This window comes from Hordeum vulgare, chromosome 4H (assembly GCF_904849725.1).
Source record: "Hordeum vulgare subsp. vulgare chromosome 4H, MorexV3_pseudomolecules_assembly, whole genome shotgun sequence".
Lineage (NCBI taxonomy): Eukaryota > Viridiplantae > Streptophyta > Magnoliopsida > Poales > Poaceae > Hordeum > Hordeum vulgare.
In genome coordinates this window covers 345,439,670-345,461,191 of record NC_058521.1, presented here as the reverse complement: position 1 = coordinate 345,461,191, position 21,522 = coordinate 345,439,670, and the positions used below count along the sequence as shown (strand labels likewise).

At 44.5% G+C, this 21,522-nt stretch overlaps 1 protein-coding gene across 1 annotated transcript; it reads right to left on the bottom strand.

The window, feature by feature from the left end:
* Window positions 1-14,946: 14,946 nt before the first annotated feature.
* On the bottom strand, window positions 14,947-18,888 carry LOC123446462. The gene is made up of 6 exons (XM_045123054.1): window positions 18,717-18,888; window positions 18,541-18,616; window positions 18,129-18,447; window positions 17,830-18,043; window positions 16,517-16,607; window positions 14,947-15,217 (listed from the first exon to the last, which is right to left on the bottom strand). The coding sequence occupies exons 2-6, from the start codon at window positions 18,548-18,550 to the stop codon at window positions 15,201-15,203; spliced, it is 651 nt and encodes a 216-aa protein (XP_044978989.1). The 5' UTR covers window positions 18,551-18,616; window positions 18,717-18,888; the 3' UTR covers window positions 14,947-15,200.
* Window positions 18,889-21,522: the final 2,634 nt, after the last annotated feature.

Sequence of the window (21,522 nt, the reverse complement as noted above, 5' to 3'; positions counted from 1 at the left end):
GGTAGCTTGCTACTACTCGGAACACATTGATTGACCGGCATGTATCCTTCTTTACTACTGTGTCTGTCCCCTCAGGGAAATGTCACGCGGTGTAATGGAGTCCTTGTAGCTTGCTACGACTCGTCTACTCACGCTGATGACCGACACCTGCTTTGCTGGGTTATGTATGCCTGTCCCTGTACGGATGTATCGCTTGAGTTTATAACTAGTCTTGTCGACCCGGGTTCTTGTCGTTTGAACGCTAGCGACACATTCATATACATGAGCCAAAAGACGCAAACGGTCCCGGCCAAGGTAAGATGGTGGCCGTGGAGTTTACCGTGCGTGAGGCCGCAAAGTGAAGTGATGTGTTACAGGCTGGGTTCTTATGACCTAGGATCGGGGTCCCGACATGGTGATAAAAAGGAGTTACTATGGAAGTAATGATATGACCAAGATTGGTCACTTGGCATATAGGGTGAGCCCGGATGGTTCAGCCCTCGACAGATATATTGATATCTGTAACCTGTTCTTCAAAAGTAATTCTTTAACTTGATGCATATTCATGATCATTCCACCAAGTTGAATTCCACCATAGATGCATGTTATCGTTATCCCTCACTTTCAATGTTCACATCATGGGCTGTTTGCGAGTACATTCAAAAGTACTCATTGTCTTGCCACTGGTTATATTATTGACTAGACATGGAAGGATTGGAGTTTGGAGATGAGTACATCTTTGGAGACGCCCCTGCGAACTAGGACGCTTCCGAGTCAGAATGACTTTCGGTGTAGGCTTGATGGCATGGGAACCCACTTAGCCCCTATGATTTCTGCTATTAATTGTATCAGTATGATTCGGCCTTAGTCCCAACCTTGTGAACTTGACCATTCGGTCATGTGATGTAATAATTCGGTAATTGGATGTAAGACTCTTATTATTCTGTATCTGTGTGTTCGGTGAGCATTGATCTCTGGGATCACTGAGCACGATCATTCAGCGATCTGGACTTGTAAGTTGGGGTCCCCATAGAGCTGGTATCAGAGCCATCCTGACTATAGGAAGCCTTAGCTAGCATGGACGATAGCCAAGACGACTAGTGCACACAGACCTTAACCTGAGATTTTGCACCCACTAAAAACATTCAAACCCTCTCCTCTACATCTTGTAGATGGCCGCCGTACCTGAGATGCTTCTGGAGACGGGCTTTCCTCTACTTTTGAGTGATAGCCTCGAGAAGTGCCAAGTACGCTGCACGCACATCTTCCTCTGCCATGAGCACTGGGTCAACGTCGACACTAAGGAATATCACGTGGATGTGATAGTGAAGGCTAATGACTCCCTGATTAGTTGGTTCTTTGAAGGACCACAAATGGAGGATCTGATGTTGGCAGTGGAGACCACAACACGAGAGGCGCTCGTGCGACTCCGCGACATCCTTCTCGAGATGGCTGACGAGCCAGCTACTCGTCACCTACCCTTCGTTAAGAACGGGATAGATGGGAGTTGGACACTCAACCCATCTTCTGAGGAGAGGACGCCACTGAGGTTTCAAACCTACTTCGGTCTCTCCTCCGACACTTTGGCACACCTTTTGATCAAAAGTCAACAAAGATTCGCCAAGAGCTGCACCAAGTCAAGGATCTGCTTCGCACGGAGAAGATGAAGAACCACAAGGTGAAAAAAGAAGGAGCACCCGAAGGACCACCTGGCTTCGCTTTCCGACGAGGAATACCACCGCTTCAGGCCACTCATCTTCAGAGTCATTGCCTGACCGCAGAAGAGTACATTGAACTCTTCGCTACCTCGCCAACCAAGAGATGCCATGATGTTCCGCTTCCTTCTCCTACTCCTTCAAAGAAGGGAAGCACTGATGAAGATGAAGACGAAGATCCCGCAGAACCCGCTTATGAGATCGCACAGTCTGCCGCTTAGTATTAGTAGCGTAGGCAATTAGGAGTTACTCCCCGAGCGTAGGAGTTCATGTATCGCTTCAGTGAACCATGAGTGTTGTGTAAGCATGTTGGATGCAAGTCGGATTCTGCCTTAGGCAACTTGTGAGCGACTACTAATCTAATGCATTAGCTTTCCAAAAACCTTTGGTTTAAAAATTTCACACTAGCATAGCACCAGACCCCCTCTTTCTTAGAGCATCATCCCTTATGATTCAACGAGTTCGGAAAATTGACCTGTCTACTCCCTGACATGATGGTGAATGAAACTCGCATCAGCACCTTCGGCAACCCCTGCTCTGCCTCCTCAGGAAAGCAGAACGGAGCCGGAGGGGAAGCTCAAGCTGGAGATCACCACAAGCAGCAATACGACGTTCCACCGCCACTGCCTCCTCCTGAATGGTTGATTATGGCTCAGTTCCTTCAAGCTCTTCGAGAGGAACGTCAAGCCAAGAATGCCGCTATTCAGCAACTGGCTCAAACCTTGGTGAACAACCCACCGCAAAACAGGAATGGCAATGGTCGCTCTACTCTCTATGAGTTCATGCGAACTACGCCACCCATATTCATGGAAACAACTAAACCATTGGATGCCGATGACTGGATCCGTACTATCGACGATCTCCTCGCGATGGTAAAATGCACAGATGATCATGAGAAGGTCCTCTATGCCTCTCACTGTCTCGGTGGCATGGCCAGAGCTTGGTGGGATGGATTTCATATCATGCGAGCAGGGCAAGTCATCACTTGGGTTGTGTTCAAAGATGGATTCCATGCTGCTCACATTCCTCCTGGAATGATAACCATTAAGAAGCGGGAATTCCGAGCCTTAAGGCAAGGCAGTGGATCCATTAAGGAGTATTTGCGGAAATTCAATCTCCTGTCAAGGGACGCACCTGAAGACGTCTCCAACGTATCTATAATTTTTTATGGTTTCATGCTATTATCTTGTCAAACTTTGGATGTTTTGCATGCCTTTTATATATTTTTTTGGGACTAACTTATTAACTCGGTGCCAAGTGCCAGTTCCTGTTTTTCCATGTTTTTTACCCCTTTCAGAGGAGGATTTTGAACGGAGTCCAAACATAATGAAACTGCCAAAAAGATTTTTTCCGAAACAGAAAAAGATCGGTAAGCCGGAGAATCAGGGCAAGGGCCCTGCAGGGACCCCACAAGCCCCCTAGCCGTGACCAGGGGGACCCGCGCCTCCCTGGCTTGTGGGCTCCCTGGGCCACCTCTTCCCTAGGTTTTGCGCCTATATATTCCCTAAAATCCCAGAAAAAATCAGGAGATCATCGAAAGTACTTTTCCACCACCGCAAGCTTCTGTCTCCGCAAGATCCCATCTGGGCAAGTTTTGGTGCCCTACCGGAGGGGGATTCGGATACGGACGGCTTCTTCATGAACACCATGACCTCTCCGATGATGCGTGAGTAATTCACCATAGACCTACGGGTCCATAGCTAGTAACTAGATGGCTTCTTCTCTCTCTTGGATCTTCAATACAAAGTTCTCCATGATCTTCATGGAGATCTATCTGATGTAATCTTCTTTTGCGGTGTGTTTGTCGAGATCGATGAATTGTGGATTTATCATCGGATTATCTATGAATCTTATTTGAGTTTCTTCTGATCTCTTATATGCATGATTTCATATCCATGTAATTCTCTTCGAGTTGGGGATTTTGTTTGGCCAACTAGATCTATGATTCTTGCAATGGGAGAAGTGCTTGGTTTTGGGTTTATACCGTTCGGTGACCTCACCTAGTGACAGAAGGGGTAGCGAGGCATGCATCGTGTTGTTGCCATAAAGGGTAAAAAGATGGGGTTTTCATCATTGGTTTGAGATTATCCCTCTACATCATGTCATCTTGCTTAAGGCGTTACTTTGTTCGTCATGAAGTCAATACACTAGATGCATGCTGGATAGCGGTCGATGTGTGGAGTAATAGTAGTAGATGTAGAAAGTATCGGTCTACTTGTCTCGGAAGTGATGCATATATGTATGATCATTGTCTCAGAAAGTATCATGACTATGCGTGGTTCTATCAATTGCTCGACGGTAATTTGTTCACCCACCATAATACTTGCTATTTTGAGAGAAGCCTCTAGTGAACACTATGGCCCCAGGGTCTACTCCACACCATATTTTCAGCTTTACACTTTTACTTTGTTGCAATTTCCGCCTTCACATCTCACTTTGCAATCAATCTTGAAGGGATTGACAACCCCTTTAAAGCGTTGGGTGCAAGCTCTTTTGTGTTTGCGCAGGTACTCTCAACTTGAGGAGATTCTCCTACTGGATTGATACCTTGGTTCTCAAACTGAGGGAAATACTTACTGCTCTTGTGCTGCATCACCCTTTCCTCTTCAAGGGAAAAACCAACGCAAGCCCAGTCTCCGTCAACGTGCCAATTTCTGGTGCTTTTGTGTGTTGCCATAGTAGAAGAATTTCTGGCGCCGTTGCCGGGGAGCATCAAGTCAAGAACTCATCCAAGTAAGTGTCGCAAACTCGTCTCTGGCATTTACTTTGTTTGCCAGTTGCCTCTCGTTCTCCTCTCCCCCACTTCATAATTTGCCTTTTTCGTTTGCCTTCTCGTTCGCCCTTTTTCTCGCTTACTCTTTGTTCGCTTGTGTGCTTGCTTGCTGAAGTCACCATGAATGAAAACACCAAACTTTGTGACTTCTCGAATACTAATAATAATGATTTTATTAGTACTCCGATTGCTCCCGCCACTAGTGCGGAGTCATACGAAATCAATGCCACTTTGCTGAATCTTGTTATGAAAGAGCAATTCTCCGGCCTTCCTAGTGAAGATGCCGCATCCCATCTCAATACCTTCATTGAGCTTTGCGATATGCAAAAGAAGAAATATGTGGATAATGATGTGATTAAATTGAAGCTTTTTCCTTTCTCGTTGCGAAATTGCGCAAAAACTTGGTTTTCGTCTTTGCCCAAAAATAGTATCGATTCTTGGGATAAGTGCAAAGATGCTTATATATCCAAGTATTTTCCGCCGGCTAAGATTATCTCTCTTCGTAATGATATCATGAATTTCAAGCAACTTGATCATGAATATGTTGCACTATCTTGGGAGAGAATGAAATTGATGATTAGAAATTGTCCCGCTCATGGCTTGAGTCTTTGGATGATTATACAAATCTTCTACGTTGGCTTGAATTTCGTTTCTAGAAATATCTTGGACTCCGCCTGAGGTGGAACTTTCATGGAAATCACGTTAGGGGAAGCCAAAAAACTCCTAAACAATATCATGACGAACTACTCTCAGTGGCACACTGAAAGGTCACCTACTAGTAAGAAAGTACACGCTATAGAAGAAATTAACTCGTTGAGTGCTAAGATGGATGAGTTAATGAATTTGGTTGCTAGTAGAAGTGATCCTTTAGATCCTAATGATATGACCTTGTCTTCTTTGATTGAGAGTAGCAACGCTAGCTTGGACGTTAATTTTGTTGGGAGGAGTAATTTTGGCAACAACAATACTTTTAGAGGAAACTATGTGCCTAGGCCTTTTCCTAGTAACCCCTCTAATAACTTTGGCAACTCCTACAACAATACTCATGGAAATTACAATAGATTACCCTCTGATCTAGAGAGTAATATAAAAGAGTTTATCAACTCACAAAAGATTTTCAATGCGTCCATACAGGAAAAACTACTCAAAATTGATGATTTGGATAAGAGTGTTGATAGAATGTCTAGTGATACTGATGCTTTGAAAGTTAGATGTGCTCCTCCCAAGATCAATATGGATGAAACTTTGAAAGCTATGCGTGTTTCCAAGATTGAGAGCAAAGAAAGAACCGCCCAATTCGTGCTAGACATGAATGGCTTAAAAAGAAGTGTTCTCGTGATAAGAATCACGAAGATCTTAAAGTGCTTGGTTTGACTCCCATTGAATCTTCGTTTTCTTGTGACAAACCTAATTATTATGGGGCTGGATATGAATCCACTTTGGTTGAAAAGCGACCCAATGATTCGGAGTCCATCTATCTTGATGCTAAAAGCATTGAAAGTGGAGTAGAAGATATTAAAGCTTTGAGTAGTAATGAAATTACTACCATGGATTTCAAGGAATTCAATTATGATAGTTGCTCCTTGATTGAATGCATTTCCTAGATGCAATCCATGTTAAACTCTCCACACGCTTATAGCCAAAACAAGGCCTTTACCGATCATATCGTCGAAGCTATGATAAAATCTCTTGAAGAGAAACTTGAATTGGAAGTCTCTATCCCTAGAAAACTTCATGATGAGTGGGAACCTACCATCAAAATCATAAATCAAAAACTATGAATGCAATGCTTTGTGTGATTTGGTGCTAGTGTTTCCGTGATTCCAAAGTCTTTATGTGATGTTCTGGGTTTTAATGAGATTGAAGAGTGTTCTCTTAATTTGCATCTTGCGGATTCTACTGTCAAGAAACCCATGGGAAGGATCAATGATGTTCTTATTATTGCAAATAGGAACTATCTACCCATGGATTTCATTGTTCTTGACATTGATTGCAATCCTACATGCCCTATTATTCTTGGTAGACCTTTCCTAAGGACTATCGGTGCTATCATCGATATGAAGGAAGGGAATATTAGATTTCAATTTTCTTTAAAGAAGGGCATGGAACACTTTCCTAGAAAGAAAATAAAATTGCCTTATGAATCCATGATGAGGGCCACTTATGGTTTGAGCACCAAAGACGACGATACGTGATTCTATCGCTTTTATGCCTAGCTAAGGGCGTTAAACAATAGCGCTTGTTGGGAAGCAACCCAATGAATTTATATTTTTTTCTTTCTGTTTTGCTGCATCCACACCATCATAATTCTGTTGTGATTGTCTTTTTTCTGTTTCTTTTTGTGTTTGAGCCAAGCAAAACCTTTATGCTTGTCTTGGTAATGGTTGTTTGATCTTGCTGGAAAAAGACAGAAACTTTTCGCTCACGAGATGATTTTTCATTTTTATTCAGAAAGAGATTTTGAGTTGATTCTTTTTTCTTCTCGTTCATACGCCGTTTTCCCAGGAAGTCCTAATGTTTCAGAATTTTTGAGGTACCAGAAGTACACGAAGTATACAGATTTCTACAGACTGGTCTGTTTTTGACATATTCTTTTTTTGTTGAGTTGGTTGCTTGTTTTGATGAAACTATGGTTAGTATCGGGGGATACTAGCCATGGAGAAGTGATAATACAGTAACCCAACACCAATATAGATAGAATTCAAGTTTTCTACAGTACCAAAAGAGGTGGTAGTTTGTTTTCTTGTAATAATGTTATCTCAAGTTTCTCTTTAAGTTTTGTGTTGTGAAGTTTTCAAGTTTTGGGTGATGTTCTCATGGACAAAGAGATAAGAAGTGGAAAGAGCTCAAGCTTGGGGATGCCCAAGGCATCCCAACCCAAATTCAAGGACACCAAAAACCTAAGCTTGGGGATGCCCCGATAAGGCCTCCCCTGTTTCGTCTTCAATCCATCCGTAACATTACTTGGAGCTATATTTTTATACACCACATGATATGTGTTTTGCTTGGAGCATCTTGTATCGTAGGAGTCTTCTCTTTTTGTTGTGTCACAATCATCTTTGCTGCACACCTTTTTGAGAGAGAGAGACATGCACTGATCGTGATTTTGCTAGAATGGTCATAGTGCTTCACTTATATCTTTTGAGCTAGATAATTTTGCTCTATGTGCTTCACTTATATCTATTAGAGCAAGGCGGTGCGTGACTTGGTAGTTGGATTTTGATATGAAAGTAGTCCCAAAGGTGATAGGTACCCAAAGAGGATACAAAAACCTCCATCTTCATGTGCATTTAGTAGAAAGAGAAGTCTTGATTCCTCTCAATTAGTTTCGAGATGTTGATTTGGTAATATTTAGGGTTATGTTATGTTGTGAATCTAGAAATACTTGTGTTGAAGTTAGTGATTCCCGTAGCATGCACGTATGGTGAACCGCTATGTTAGGAAGTCGGAGCATAATTAATCTATCGATTGTCATCCTTTGTGTTGAGGTCGGGATCGCGCGATGGTTAACACCTACCAACCCTTCCCCTAGGAGTATGCGTTTAGCACTTTGTTTTGATTACTAATAAAAACTTTCGCAACATGTGAGTTCTTCATGACTAATGTGAGTCTATGGTATAGATGCACACCTTTGCTAGCCTCTCTAGTGCCGCGCAACTTTCGCCGGTACACAAACCCACCATATGCCTTCCTCAAAACATCCACCATACCTACCTACTATGGCATTTTCATAGCCATTCCGAGATATATTGCCATGAAACTCCCACCGTTCCATCTCATGACTTGTGCCGTCACTCTCATATTGCCATTGCATGATCGTAAGATAGCTAGCGAGATGTTTCAACGTCATACGCCAAGCTAGATCGTTGCACATCCCGATACACCGTCGGAGGCATTTCCTATAGAGTCATCATCGTTCTAAGCTTTGAGCTGTGAGTAAATAAAAGTGTGATGATCATCATTAGAGCATTGTCCCATGTGAGGAAAAAGAAAGAGGCCAAAGAGCCCAAATAAAAAAAGAGAGGCCAAGAGCCCTAACAAAAAAAAGAGAGAGAAAAAGAGAGAAGGGACAATGCTACTATCTTTTTCCACACTTGTGCTTCTTAATAGCACCATGTTCTTCATGATTGAGATCTTCTTGCTTTGTCACTACCATATGCTAGTGGGAATCTTTATTATATAACTTGGCTTGTATATTCCAATGATGGGCTTCCTCAAATTGCCCTAGGTCTTCGTGAGCAAGCAAGTTGGATGCACACCCACTAGTTCTCCTTTTGAGCTTTCACATACTTATAGCTCTAGTGCATCCTTTGTATGGCAATCCCTACTCATTCACATTGATATCTATTAATGGGCATCTCCATAGCCCTTTGATATGCCGAGTCAATGTGACCATCTCCTGCTTTTTGTCTCACAATCACCACCACACTATATTCCACCTATAGTGCTATATCCATGGCTCACGCTCATGTATTACGTGATAATTATAAAAAGTTTGAGAAAGTAAGAGTGCGAAAACAATTACTTGGCCAATACCGGGGTTGTGCATGATTTACATTAGTTGTGTGAGGATGATGGAGCATAGCCAGACTATATGATTTTTTAGGGATAACTTTCCTTGGCCTTGTGATTTTGAAAGTTCATGATTACCTTGCTAGTTTGCTTGAAGTATTATTGTTTTCATGTCAATAGAAAACTATTGTTTTGAATCTTATGGATCTGAACATTCATGTCACACGAAAGAAGTGGTAAAGGACAACTATTCTAGGTAGCATTCCACATCAAAAATTCAGTCTTTATCACTTCCCTACTCGAGGACGAGCAGGAGTTAAGCTTGGGCATGCTTGATACGTCTCCAACGTATCTATAATTTTTGATGGTTTCATGATATTATCTTGTCAAACTTTGGATGTTTTGCATGCTTTTTATATATTTTTTGGGACTAACTTATTAACTCAGTGCCAAGTGCCAGTTCCTGTTTTTTCCATGTTTTGACCCCTTTCAGAGGAGGACTTTGAACGGAGTCCAAACGGAATGAAACTGCCAAAAAGATTTTTTCCGAAACAGAAAAAGATCGGCAAGCTGGAGAATCAGGGCAGGGGGCTGCAGGGACCCCACAAGCCCCCAAGCCGCGGCCAGGGGGGCTGCGCCTCCCTGGCTTGTGGGCTCCCTGGGCCACCTCTGCCCTAGGTTTTGCGCCTATATATTCCCTAAAATCCTAGAAAAAATGAGGAGATCATCAAAAGTACTTTTCTGCCGCCGCAAGCTTCTGTCTCCGCAAGATCCCATCTAGGGCACGTTCTGGTGCCCTACCGGAGGGGGGATTTGGATACGGAGGGCTTCTTCACCAATATCGAATTATTTTCAAAACCTTCTTCTTGTTTCTGATCAGGGTAAAACCCTACTTTGAGTTGCACTACTTGCCCTTGATGGAAAGATTGGTTTCTACCCAAAGTTGGTGATCTGATTTTAACTTATTTTAGTAATCCAAAACCACAAAATAATTATTTTTAAAATTGTTTTCCTAATTTATTTGCACGTCCATTTCTGAGGCTAGAAATGGTATTCCTACATGGAAAAATACTTATCTGCCTTAGAAAAATCTGATTAAATTTGGAGATGATCAGAAGGACATATATTTTCCACACATAAGATTTTTAAACCCTATTTATATTATAATTATTTGAGTATAACCCTGAAAACCATTTCTGTATGTTTTGACCTTTTGAAATATCTCCAAAGGAAATATTCTAAATAAAATCCTAGAAAATTATAGTGGTATCCCTAAGCCATATTTGGTGTCCACATAAAGTATCACTTTGATCCAAGGTGATTAAGGACCCCAAATAACCCGAAAACCCCTTGTGCCCAAATTGAAGTTAGAGCAACTCTACATAGCAAAGTTTGTCCAATGATGCTGAAACTTTGCAGGAGTACCTAATACCTCAAATGAGGGTTCCACACCAAAAATGGGATTTGTGGGACTTAGTTTGCCCACACTCTCTTTGGAAGGGATAGATCTGGTCAAATAGTGGTGCTTTCAAGTTCACAAAGCTAAACTTATCCAATGGAGCTCAAACTTGGTGAAACCCCATGTTTTAGCACCAAACTCAAACCTGTTAAGTTGCAGCACCCGTGGTGGGGTGCAACCCCCTCAAACCACTGTCGAGCACCTTCTGACAGATGTGTAAAAGCCCTCTTAGCCACAGCTAAACCCAAACCCTTAGCTCCAAACTCATAGATTAGGTGGCCAGTATCAATGCCCAACCACAGTCAACTGGCCCCTCACTGGTTCAAAGTGGAAATACCAAAAAACCCAATCTAAGATTCAGTTCAAAGCTGACAGCACCAGTATTCCTTGTCTCTGTTGACCAGCCGAGGCTCCCACAAGACCCAAACGGCTAGCCTGACTCCCAGCCAGTGCCAAGACATGCTAGACACGTCCAAAGTGCCTTAGAGAGCACCAACATGTCATGCATGCCAAAACGACGCTCTGCGCGTGCTACAGGAAGCCACCGAGGTGGGGGCGACGCTCTCGCCCAGTTCCAGCCTCCCCCAAGGTGTCCAACCTCTTCCCCGACAACCTCTCTGCATCGAGCAACCATCAGGGCCCCTCCTCTCTTGTGCTAAAGCTCGTGCGACGCGTGCCCGCACGCACCAGAACCGGCCAAGGTTGCGCGGCCATAGATGCTCGACTCCTCTCTCTCCCACTCTGTTGCAGATGGTTTTGGCATTCCAAAACCACGTCTAGAGACCATGGTTTCAACCCCAGCTCCTCCCTGCACCCCCCTACGTGCCACGGTGAGTCACCGGTGCTCCCAAATCGGCTCACCGTCGCGGGCCTATTTATAGCCCTCCCCTTCGCTCCAGCACCCCTCAGACAGCTTCACCACGACCACTAGCACCTCCCTAGCCACCCCCAGCAAACCAGCAGAGCCCCGGTGCTCGATATCGACCAGGGCCCCTCCGCCTCGGAGCTCCGAACGATCTCCGGCTACACGACGGCTCCTGCGTTCCTCGACCCACCAAACTGATCCCCTCGACTTCAGGAAGCTTTCCCCCAAATTCCCCGAGCATTTCCGTGCCGCTAGCTACCCTCTCGACCACCTCGCAAAACTCCTCCGCCGCGGCCTTCTCGTCATTGGTGAACCCCCTGCCTCTCCATCGTTGTTCAGACCACCAGCACGTAGGCGCCGTCATGCCGAGCCCATTTCTATCCTCATTGGGGCTTGAGAACGTCGGCAGCCTCGTCAGCGTACTCCTCGTCCTCTCTGGCCAGAGGTAGGAGACGACCCCAACAGGTGTGTGATGACCAACAAGTATGAGGGATCAATCGTAGTCCTTTCGATAAGTAAGAGTGTCAAAACCAACGAGGAGCAGAAGGATCTGACAAGTGGTTTTAGCAAGGAAATATCTGCAAGCACTGAAATTATCGGTAACAAGTGATTGTGTGGTGAGATGATTCGCAGCAAGCAACAAGTAACAAAAGTAGCAACGGTGCAGCAAGGTAGACCAATCCCTTTTGTAGCAAGGGACAAGCCTGGACAAAGTCTTATAGGAGGAAAAACGCTCCTGAGAACACACGGGAATTTCTGTCATGCTAGTTTTCATCATGTTCATATGATTCGCGTTCATTAGTTTGATAGTTTGATAAGTGGGTGGACCGGCGCTTGGGGACTGCCCTTACTTGGACAAGTGTCCCACTTATGATTAACCCCTCTCGCAAGCATCCGAAACTACGAAAGAAGAATTAAGACAAAGTCTAACCATAGCATTAAACTAGTGGATCCAAATCAGCCCCTTACGATGCAACGCATAAACTAGGGTTTATGCTTCTGTCACTCTAGCAACCCGTCATCTACTTACTACTTCGCAATGCCTTCCTCTAGGCCCAAATAATGGTGAAGTGTTATGTAGTCGACGTTCACATAACACCACTAGAGGAAAAACAACATACAACCCATCAAAATATCGAACGAATACCAAATTCACATGACTACTATTAGCATGACTTATCCCATGTCCTCGGGAACAAAAGTAAATACTCAACAAGCATAATCATATTCATGACCAGAGAGGTAATGAGTGGCATCAAGGATGTGAACATAAACTCTTCCACCAAATAATCCAACTAGCATCAACTACAAAGAGTAATTAACACTACTAGCAACCTTACAAGTACCTATCGGAGTCATGAGACGGAGATTGGTTACAAGAGATGAACTAGGGTTTGGAGATGAGATGTTGCTGATGAAGATGTTGATGGCGACGAGTCCATTCCGATGAGAGGAGTGTTCGTGATTACGATGGCGACGATTTCCCCCTCCGGGATGGAAGTTTCCCCGGCAGGATCGTCCTGTCGGGGCTCTAGATTGGTTCTGCTCAAGTTCCGCCTCGTGGCGGCGGCGAATCCACGAAAAAGTTCCTCCTTGATTTTTTTTTCCGGACGAAACCCTTCATATAACAGAAGAGGGGGGCCAGTGGGCAGCAGGCTGCCCACAAGCCCCCTAGGCGGGGCCAGGGGTGGTCGTGCCTAGCAGGCTTGTGGCCACCTGCTGGCGCCCCTCTGGCGCTTCTTCAGCCCAGTATTTTTTGTAAATCCAGAAAAAATCATCGTTGATTTTTACGGCGTTTGGAGTTGCGTGGAATAGGTATCTCAGACTTGCTCCACTTTCAGGCCAGAATTCCAACTGTCGGCATTCTCCCTCTTCATGTAAACCTTGCAAAATAAGAGAGAAAAGGCATAAGTGTTCTACCGTGAAGTGAAATAACAGCCCAATAAGCGATAAATATCAACATGAAAACAAGCTTAAACCTTGCTTGTCCTCAAGCGAAAGCCGAGCTCAATAAATATGTATACATGTTTAGGGAGAGAAGTGTCGGCAAAATAGAATACGAACACGCATGCATCATGATCATGATCAGAATAGCAATACCAACATATAATCTCTCATGCTAAAGTGATAAATCCTTAAAAAAGTATAGCATGGATCACAAACCTTACCGAGAAGTAACAACCGATAGCCTGTAGTCATTGAAGCAATTGCAATTTATCACAACATCATAAAGAGTCAAATAAGATCTTGTAAAGCAAATCCACATACTCAATCATCTTTTCATTCTCTACAATTGCTACAACTCACGTGGTAATCATGAGATCATAGTTTCAGCTGGACACAGAGAAAGATAGGGGCTTATAGTTTCGCCTCCCAACCATTTACCTCAAGGGTAATGTCAACAATAATAATTCATGAATGCTTACCTCCAAGTTGACATATGAATATAGATCTTGCCCAAGCATATGACGTTAGCCAAGATAAAGGCGAAAAGAGGAATTGGTGAAGATCACCATGACTCTTTCAGGGACAAAAAGTTAAGGTACAAGATAGGCCCTTCGCGGTGGGAAGCATAGGTTGTCATGCACTTTTGAGGTTTGGATGCGTGTCCTCTTAGTGCGGAGGAACGTCACTTTATATTTCTTCCTGTGATAAAGAACTTTATTATGCAGTCTGTCGGTTTTATGTCTTCCTCATCACAAGTTCTTACAAAGCGTATTTTCCACACACTAATAGATCATACATATTAGAGAGCAATTTTTTATTGCTTGCACCGATGACAACTTACTTGAGGGATCTTATTCAATCCATAGGTAGGTATGGTGGACACTCATGGCAAAACTGGGTTGAAGTTTTACGGATGCACAAGTAGTATCTCTACTTGGTGCGGGAGTTTTGGCTAGTATGAGGTGGAAGCAATCGTCACATGGTAATGGATCTCTTATCATATAACATTGTTCGGAACCAAGCAAACACAATTCATTATGTTGTCTTCCTTGTCCAACATCTACTTCTAGGCATGTAATAGTTTAGTGAGTGTTCACAATCATAGATGGTGTCAGAGATGATATGTTTATATGTGAACCACTCATTCTTTATCACTTCCTATTAATTGCAACAATGACCAAAGTCTACGTTTGTCTACCCTCAACAAGTTTCAATCATCATCCCTTTTATATGTGAAGCCATCACTTCCCAATAGATCATTACATGATCTTTCATGCCTTTGTTCTTTCCTCACTCTTTGATCATGGCAAGAGGCAAAGCCCTTCAACTAAGACACTCTTTATTATATGGCTCACGAGCTCGAATACATCGGGGTGACACAAAGAAAAACTCAAGACTAAAACACTAAGACTTTTAATCTACTAGAGAAAAAGAAAACTGAAAAGGAATAAACTAAAACAAAGGTAAAGGAAGAAGATATGATGGTGATAGAATACCGGGGCAACTCACACAAGCTTGGCACAAGCCAAGGGGATTGCCTAGACCCATGTTTAGTTGTCTTCCTTTGGTGCTGATGGTGGTGGAGTTGTGTCACGCCCAAGATGCGATCCTATCCTCAATTTGGCACGAGGGCCTCGTCTGGGATAGAAACGCATCTCGTCGTGTCGCAAGAATGGGTATCGTTACAAGTACATGTACTGAAAAGAAGAGATATATAAAGAGTTGGCTTACACTCGCCACAAGCTACATCAGAGTCACATCAGTACATTACACAATCATCAAGAGTAAGAGCAGGGTCCGACTACGGACGAAAACAAACGACAAAAGAAGAACGACGTCCATCCTTGCTATCCCAGGCTGCCGGCCTGGAACCCATCCTAGATCGATGAAGAAGAAGAAGAAGAAGAAGCAACTCCGAATGAACAATCAACGCGCTCGCGTCAAGTAATCTTAACCTGTACCTGCATCTGGTGTTGTAGTAATTTGTGAGCCACAGGGGACTCAGCAATCTCATTTCCAAAGGTATCAAGACTAGCAAAGCTTTATGGGTGGGGTAAGGTTAAGTGGTGAGGTTGCAGCAGCGGCTAAGCATATATATATGGTGGCTAACTTACGAGTACAAGAAATAAGAGGGGGAAGATCTACGCATAACGGGCGTGAACTACTGATGATCAAATGAATGATCCTGAACACCTACCTACGTCAGACATAACCCCACCGTGTCCTCGATCGGAGAAGGAACTCACGAAAGAGACAGTCACGGTTACGCACACAGTTGGCCAATTTTAATTAATTTAACTTCAAGTTATCTAGAACCAGTGTTAAACAAAGCTTCCACGTTGCCACATAACCGCGGGCACGGCTTTCCGAAAGATTTAACCCTGCAGGGGTGCTCCAACTAGTCCATCACAAATTACCACAAGCCGCATAGAAATCCTCAATCACGAAGCTCGCGATCTCGTCGGATTCCATAGTGGAAAACCTCAACTCTGAGATTACCCAAAGCATCACCGGAATCCCGATGCACAAGATATCTCGTCAAAGGTAAAACTAATCCAGCAAGGCTGCCCGACGTGTCGACGATCCCGATAGGAGTCGCGTACCTCGTTCTCAGGACACAGCGGATGAGCTAGACGTCGGGATCGCTAAACCTCCGGGTGACCAGAGGGGCGCCGGACATCGCTCAGGTGGGACCAACACTCATAAGGAGCACTGGCCCGGGGGTTGATTAAATTATCCTCGGGGTCCGGAAAGTCCCTATGCAATTTTTATTAGGTGATTAGGCAAATGTAGTACCAAAGTTGGGCCTTGCCAGACCAGCTTTAATCTAGAACGACTTATCCAGGGGGTCCCCATACCAACCCCGATCGTGTTAGGAGCACTCATTTATGGAACATAACACCGGTGGCCGAATCTAAGGGGGCAAAGGTGGAACAAAACACCAGGCTAGAAAGGCCGAGCCTTCCACCTTTTACCAAGTATATAGGTGCATTAAATTAAATAGCATTTAATATGGTGATATGATAAGGAACCCATGTTATCACATGGAAGCATCTGCACCTGCAACTAGCAACGCTATCAACAGGGTTAAGCAAGCAGTAACATAGCCAAACAGTGGTTTGCTAGGTCGAACAGGTTGAAGGTGATCATGGCATTGTTGAGAGGCTGATATTTAACAAGTGGTAGGCAACGAGACATAATCGATAGCATCAAAATAACTAGCATGGCAATGATAGTAATGGTATCTGGGGAAATGATCATCTTGCCTGAGATCCCGCTTGGAAGAAGAATGCCTCCGTGAAGCAGACGAACCGATGTAGTCGAATGGGTCCTCACAATCCGGCACGCTGCGGAACTCTAACGAGACGGAAGAAACCGAAAACAAGAATCAACACACAAGATTCACCACACGATGCAAGGCACATATGATGCATGAACGTTCTAATGCAAGGCATGACAACCACAACAATCCAACACTACACATTAAGTGAAGCTCGATATGCAACGAGTTGCATGTTGACGAAACTCCACGTTTATTTATTCAGTTCTATCCCGATTAGTTACACGGCAATATTAAATGTTGTTAAACATGGCAAGTGGTGAAGCATAATATAACTACCTATCTAGGCATTTTAAATGAGGTCGGAAACGACATATAGCATCTCCGAAATGACCCCCACGCGTTAAATCCTAATTCTGTCCAGATTTGTCCTAATCACGTTTTAGGTTTGTTAAACGGAAAAACAAAGTGGTGCACGTGAAACTACACGTGATCCTAGTCCATTTACATATATGGACCAATTCCAACGGAGTTACGAACTAAAAGATACGAGCAACACAAGATTGTATGCCAAGGATGCATCACGCATGCAATGACAGTCACAACACGTTCCGGTACTGATAGCTCGACGAGATACCGGTGCAACGAATTGGAGGTGTGTGCATATCATTTCAAAAAATATGATGGGGTGATCCCGATTACCGGGTTCCCCATGTGCCGGAGGCAGATTATGGGGTATCTGCAACTAGCAAAGAAAACTACAAGAAGAAAAGGAAAAGAAAAGAGAAAAAAAAACAGAAACATAATAATTTGGCCTCTATGGGATTTGACCCCAGGACCTCTTGCATGTGGATTGAGAGGGGAACCAGGATGACATGCAGATGCTAGTGAATTCAAAGGGGCCATGTGGATTGAGAGAGGAACCAGGATGACATGCAGATGCTATTGAATTCAAAGGGGCAAGGCTGAACATAAAACAGATGCACTACTTAAAACTATGAAAACATAAATAAATGCAGAAGCTAAAAGAATGCAGTCATGGTGATTTGATCCCTGGACCTCCAGGAGGAGGTAGCACTACTGCGCTAACCAACTCGGCTAGCACCCCATTTTGATATTTCACAGGATACTCCCAGAAGAAGTAGCACCCATACAGGCACATGAACGGAAATAGGGAAAAAATAAATTTCCACACATGGGTTTCGAACCCCAGATCTCTGGGAAGCATATTGCCACTCTAACCAGTTGGACTATGAAGGAACTATGCTAAAATACGTGTGGTTTGCTACAAGACCATACCATGTCGCGAACCTGACGAAACTGAACATGAACACCTTTGTTGGAGGTCGGGATGCAGGGGATGCCATGGCGGAATAGGCCTGGGGATGACTTCCGGCGGCACGAAAAATGGCGGGGTTCAAAAGCTTCCGTACCGGGGGTTCCATTCCCGGCAACGAGGTGGCTTGGGGCGGCACGTACTCGGAGATCCTGGCCGATGGTGACATGGCTGTACCTGAAGAAGAAAAGAGAAGAGGAAGACAGGTGAGGGACATGGGAGAGAGGGAGAGCACAACGAGGGGAAGGAAGCAGGGGCGCACTTGGCACTAGCCTGAGCAGCGACGGCTTGGGCACGGGGATCCACCTGGGTGCAGCAACGCGCGAGGCGATGGCGCGGCGCGGTCAACACCCGAGCGAGCTGTTGCTGCTCGCTACCTATCAAACAGAAGCAGCAGTAGGAGTCTGCTGGAGCAGAGGACGGCGACACGGGAGGTCGGGCGACGGGGTCGGCGGGAACCGGCTGGATCCGACGGGAACTGCACGGGGAAAACCCAGATCGGGACCTTGGCATACATGGGCGATGGCTGAGGCACATATGTCGTGATCCAGGGCGGCGGTGGCGGGTCTCCCGTTCTGCTCCTGACAGTAGAAACGAGCAAAGGGAGAGGTTAGAGCAGAGGACGGGGAAGAAAAGAGAGAGGAAGAAGAGAGGGACTGCACACGGGCACGAGCCTGGGTTCATCGGCGGCAAGGGCTGACGCAAGGGGCGAATGACGGCAGCTCCGGGCTGCCCTGGCGCTGCTGCAGCCTGAAGAAAGAGAAGACAGAGAGAGAGAGTTTAGAGAAGAAACGGGGGAAATAAGAAGAGAGAGGGAGAGGGATTCGGGTTTGAGAGCCATTGCGCTGGCCTGGTTCTCCGACGGGGCGACGCTACGACGGTCGAGGGCGCGACGGCGAGGGGCTCCTGCGAGCTGGCTCGTACGCGGGGGTTCGAGGGAGCTTGGGAACGGGATCTCTCCTTGGACATAGGGAACGCAGGGGCTCAATCTCCTTGGCCACGGGTGGCTGGCTTGCCATGCACTAGCTGGATTGGGTCTGCGGGATCCCGAGGTGGGAGGAGACCTGGAGTGGGTGGCGGCGGCTATTGGACAGGGAGAGGATTTCTAGGGATTGGTCTAGGGTTAGACTAGGTGGTCTATATATATAATAGGTGGGTTAGATTAGGGGCTATTCGGACCCTCCGATATAAATCGGACGGTCGAGAATGAATAGGCTAGGGAGTCCAATGGACAAACTGATGACTGTTTGCGGTAAAATGGGGTTGATCTAGACCTAACGGTTACGACCGTGTGTTCCGGGTACCGGGAGATTTTCGGACTGGGCTGCGAGCAGGTTGGTGCATTGTGTAGAGAGGCTAGGCGGAGATGAGAGGGAAAATGGGCATGACGGCAAAGCGATTTGAAACACCGACAAACGTCCGACGGTAGACCGAATACGGTGCCTCTACGGTCGACCGTTCGGGTACGAGACGGACTCCGATGTGTTGACGGAATTCGACAGGCGGCCTAGCTATATCTAATTACGACCGCATGCCAAGTTTCACCTCGATCAGAGAAAGTTTTAAACGCACTTTAAAAACAGGGTTTCGACGGTGCCGCGGGCGCGTGCCAGTGCGGTCGGACTCAGAACGGACAACGACGAGAATCGACAACTACTAGCGGATGCAAGTTTTGAAAACGGGCGGCAACGGGATGCCGATGCCATGCTGATGATGCGCATGATGCGATGATGATGCGACAAAAGAAAAAAATAGACACACGACGAAAACGGAAAGAGAGGGGAATCTTCTAGAACGTCGGCATCGGGCTGTCACAACTCTCCTACACTACAAGAGGATCTCGCCCCGAGATCCAAGAATGAAAGGGGGAGAGGATGAGAAAGCACAAGAGGTAAAACTTAGTCACTTCTTTGGCAAACGAGTGAAACCAACGATCCTTGAAGGTTGCAAAGAGATGAGGAATGACATGAGAAAGAAGCAAGAATTCACGGAAAATTTCGGCAGCACTTCGGTAGGAAAATGGGACAAAAAATTCTAAAAGGAGAGAGAATTAGACAATATTCACAACAAACAAGTAAATAGAGCAAGGGAACACCATGATCTTGAAAGAACAACAAGATTGACCCAAAAGAGCAACTACACAACGCCTCCGAAACAAGAGAATATGAACTAGCTCATACGGAAGAAGAGAAAGAAGAAAAGAATGACAACTACTAACTCCAATGAACTTGACAAGTATCCTTGCGAGAAGAATTGAACGGAGTTGTTGGAAAAAAACAACGAAAAGAACAAGATAGTAGTGGGCTTATGAAAACCAGCTCAACAAATATGAGGTGACAACCAACCACTAAAAGAAACAAGGATAGATTGGGAGAAACAAGATATGAACAATCTTACACCAAGAGGATACATTGAGAACTTGGATTACTGACAAGCACCATGATAGCACAATGCATAGGAAAAGCTTTAGGTGAAGTCCAAACCAAGATAGCTCAATGAAGAAATCATGGGTTGAAAATATCTCATGATCATGGAATTGGTGGGTTTAATTATCTTATTCTTGAAAGGAAAACTCTCTGAGGCTCCTACACTAACAAGAAGGCTATAATACCACCTCAAAGAATAAAGGAAGAAGAAATGCACTGGAGATTCAAGAGAAAGGATACTTGAGGTATTCCAACAGGAATCTTGAAGAACACATGAGAATGAATCACATCCTTGAAGAACCAGCATGACGAGCCTCCGGATCAAAATGAATGACGGAACGATATGAAGGTGGAAAAGGATAAGATTATGACCTTGCCAAGATTTAGATGAAGCCTCACAAAGAGATACTTAAAAGATCTTGGAACTCCGGAAAAGAAAGATAAGAACACTAGAGAAAAGGAATTGATATCAAGAGCCACTCCGGAAGAAGAATTGAAATCTCTTGGAAGAAGGAAGAACAAGAATAAGAATTATGTTATGCTTATCCTTCATCAAGTTTAATTGATGACAAGCAACGGATCTAGTGTACCACTTATTCTTCTTGAAATGATCTTGAAGAGACAGAGAGGAAAAACACCACTTGAAGCAAAATTAAAGGAAGCATCGGTAAGAATTCACAATTGAACGAGAAAACCAAGAATCAATGGAGATACATGAGAATGATGAGATCATAAGCCACCTGAGAGAAAACATAAATAAGGCACCGGAATAATTGAGAGACGAACGAAGAGGCAACAATCTAGAAGAATTGAGGATGAAAGCTGAAAGCTGAGAACGAAGAATCTTCTGAAATGATGGCCTTCGGAGGAACGAGAAATAAAAACAACTCAGAAATGCACCGGATAGCAAGAAAGGGATACTCATGATAGAAACAATTGAAGATGATAGCCCCAAGCTGAAATGACAATCTTCACAAGAATGGAGCAAGATTAAGAGAAACACTCCTTCGGATAGCAAACTAAGAAAGAGGACGAGAACAACACCACCAAGAATAGTTGAGACACTCCGGAATAATGAGGAATGAAAGGTTGAGCCAAATATGAGAATTAATTCGAACAGGCCTTTGAAAAGGGATATGACTGATGAAATTCATACTTACGTCATAGTTGAAAAGAATTAAAGATCTCCGGGAAAAGATTAAAGAGCCAGGTAAGATCCTGGGAAGAACC

What these genes read in the sequence shown, in the direction of transcription:
- LOC123446462 (XM_045123054.1), bottom strand. An exon ending in GCTGCTCAGGCTAGTGCCAA is followed by an intron (nt 18,044 to 18,128) that starts GTGCGCCCCTGC and finishes TTTCTTCTTCAG; the next exon opens with GTACAGCCATGTCACCATCG. An exon ending in TTCGTCAGGTTCGCGACATG is followed by an intron (nt 16,608 to 17,829) that starts GTATGGTCTTGT and finishes CCGTCTCGTTAG; the next exon opens with AGTTCCGCAGCGTGCCGGAT.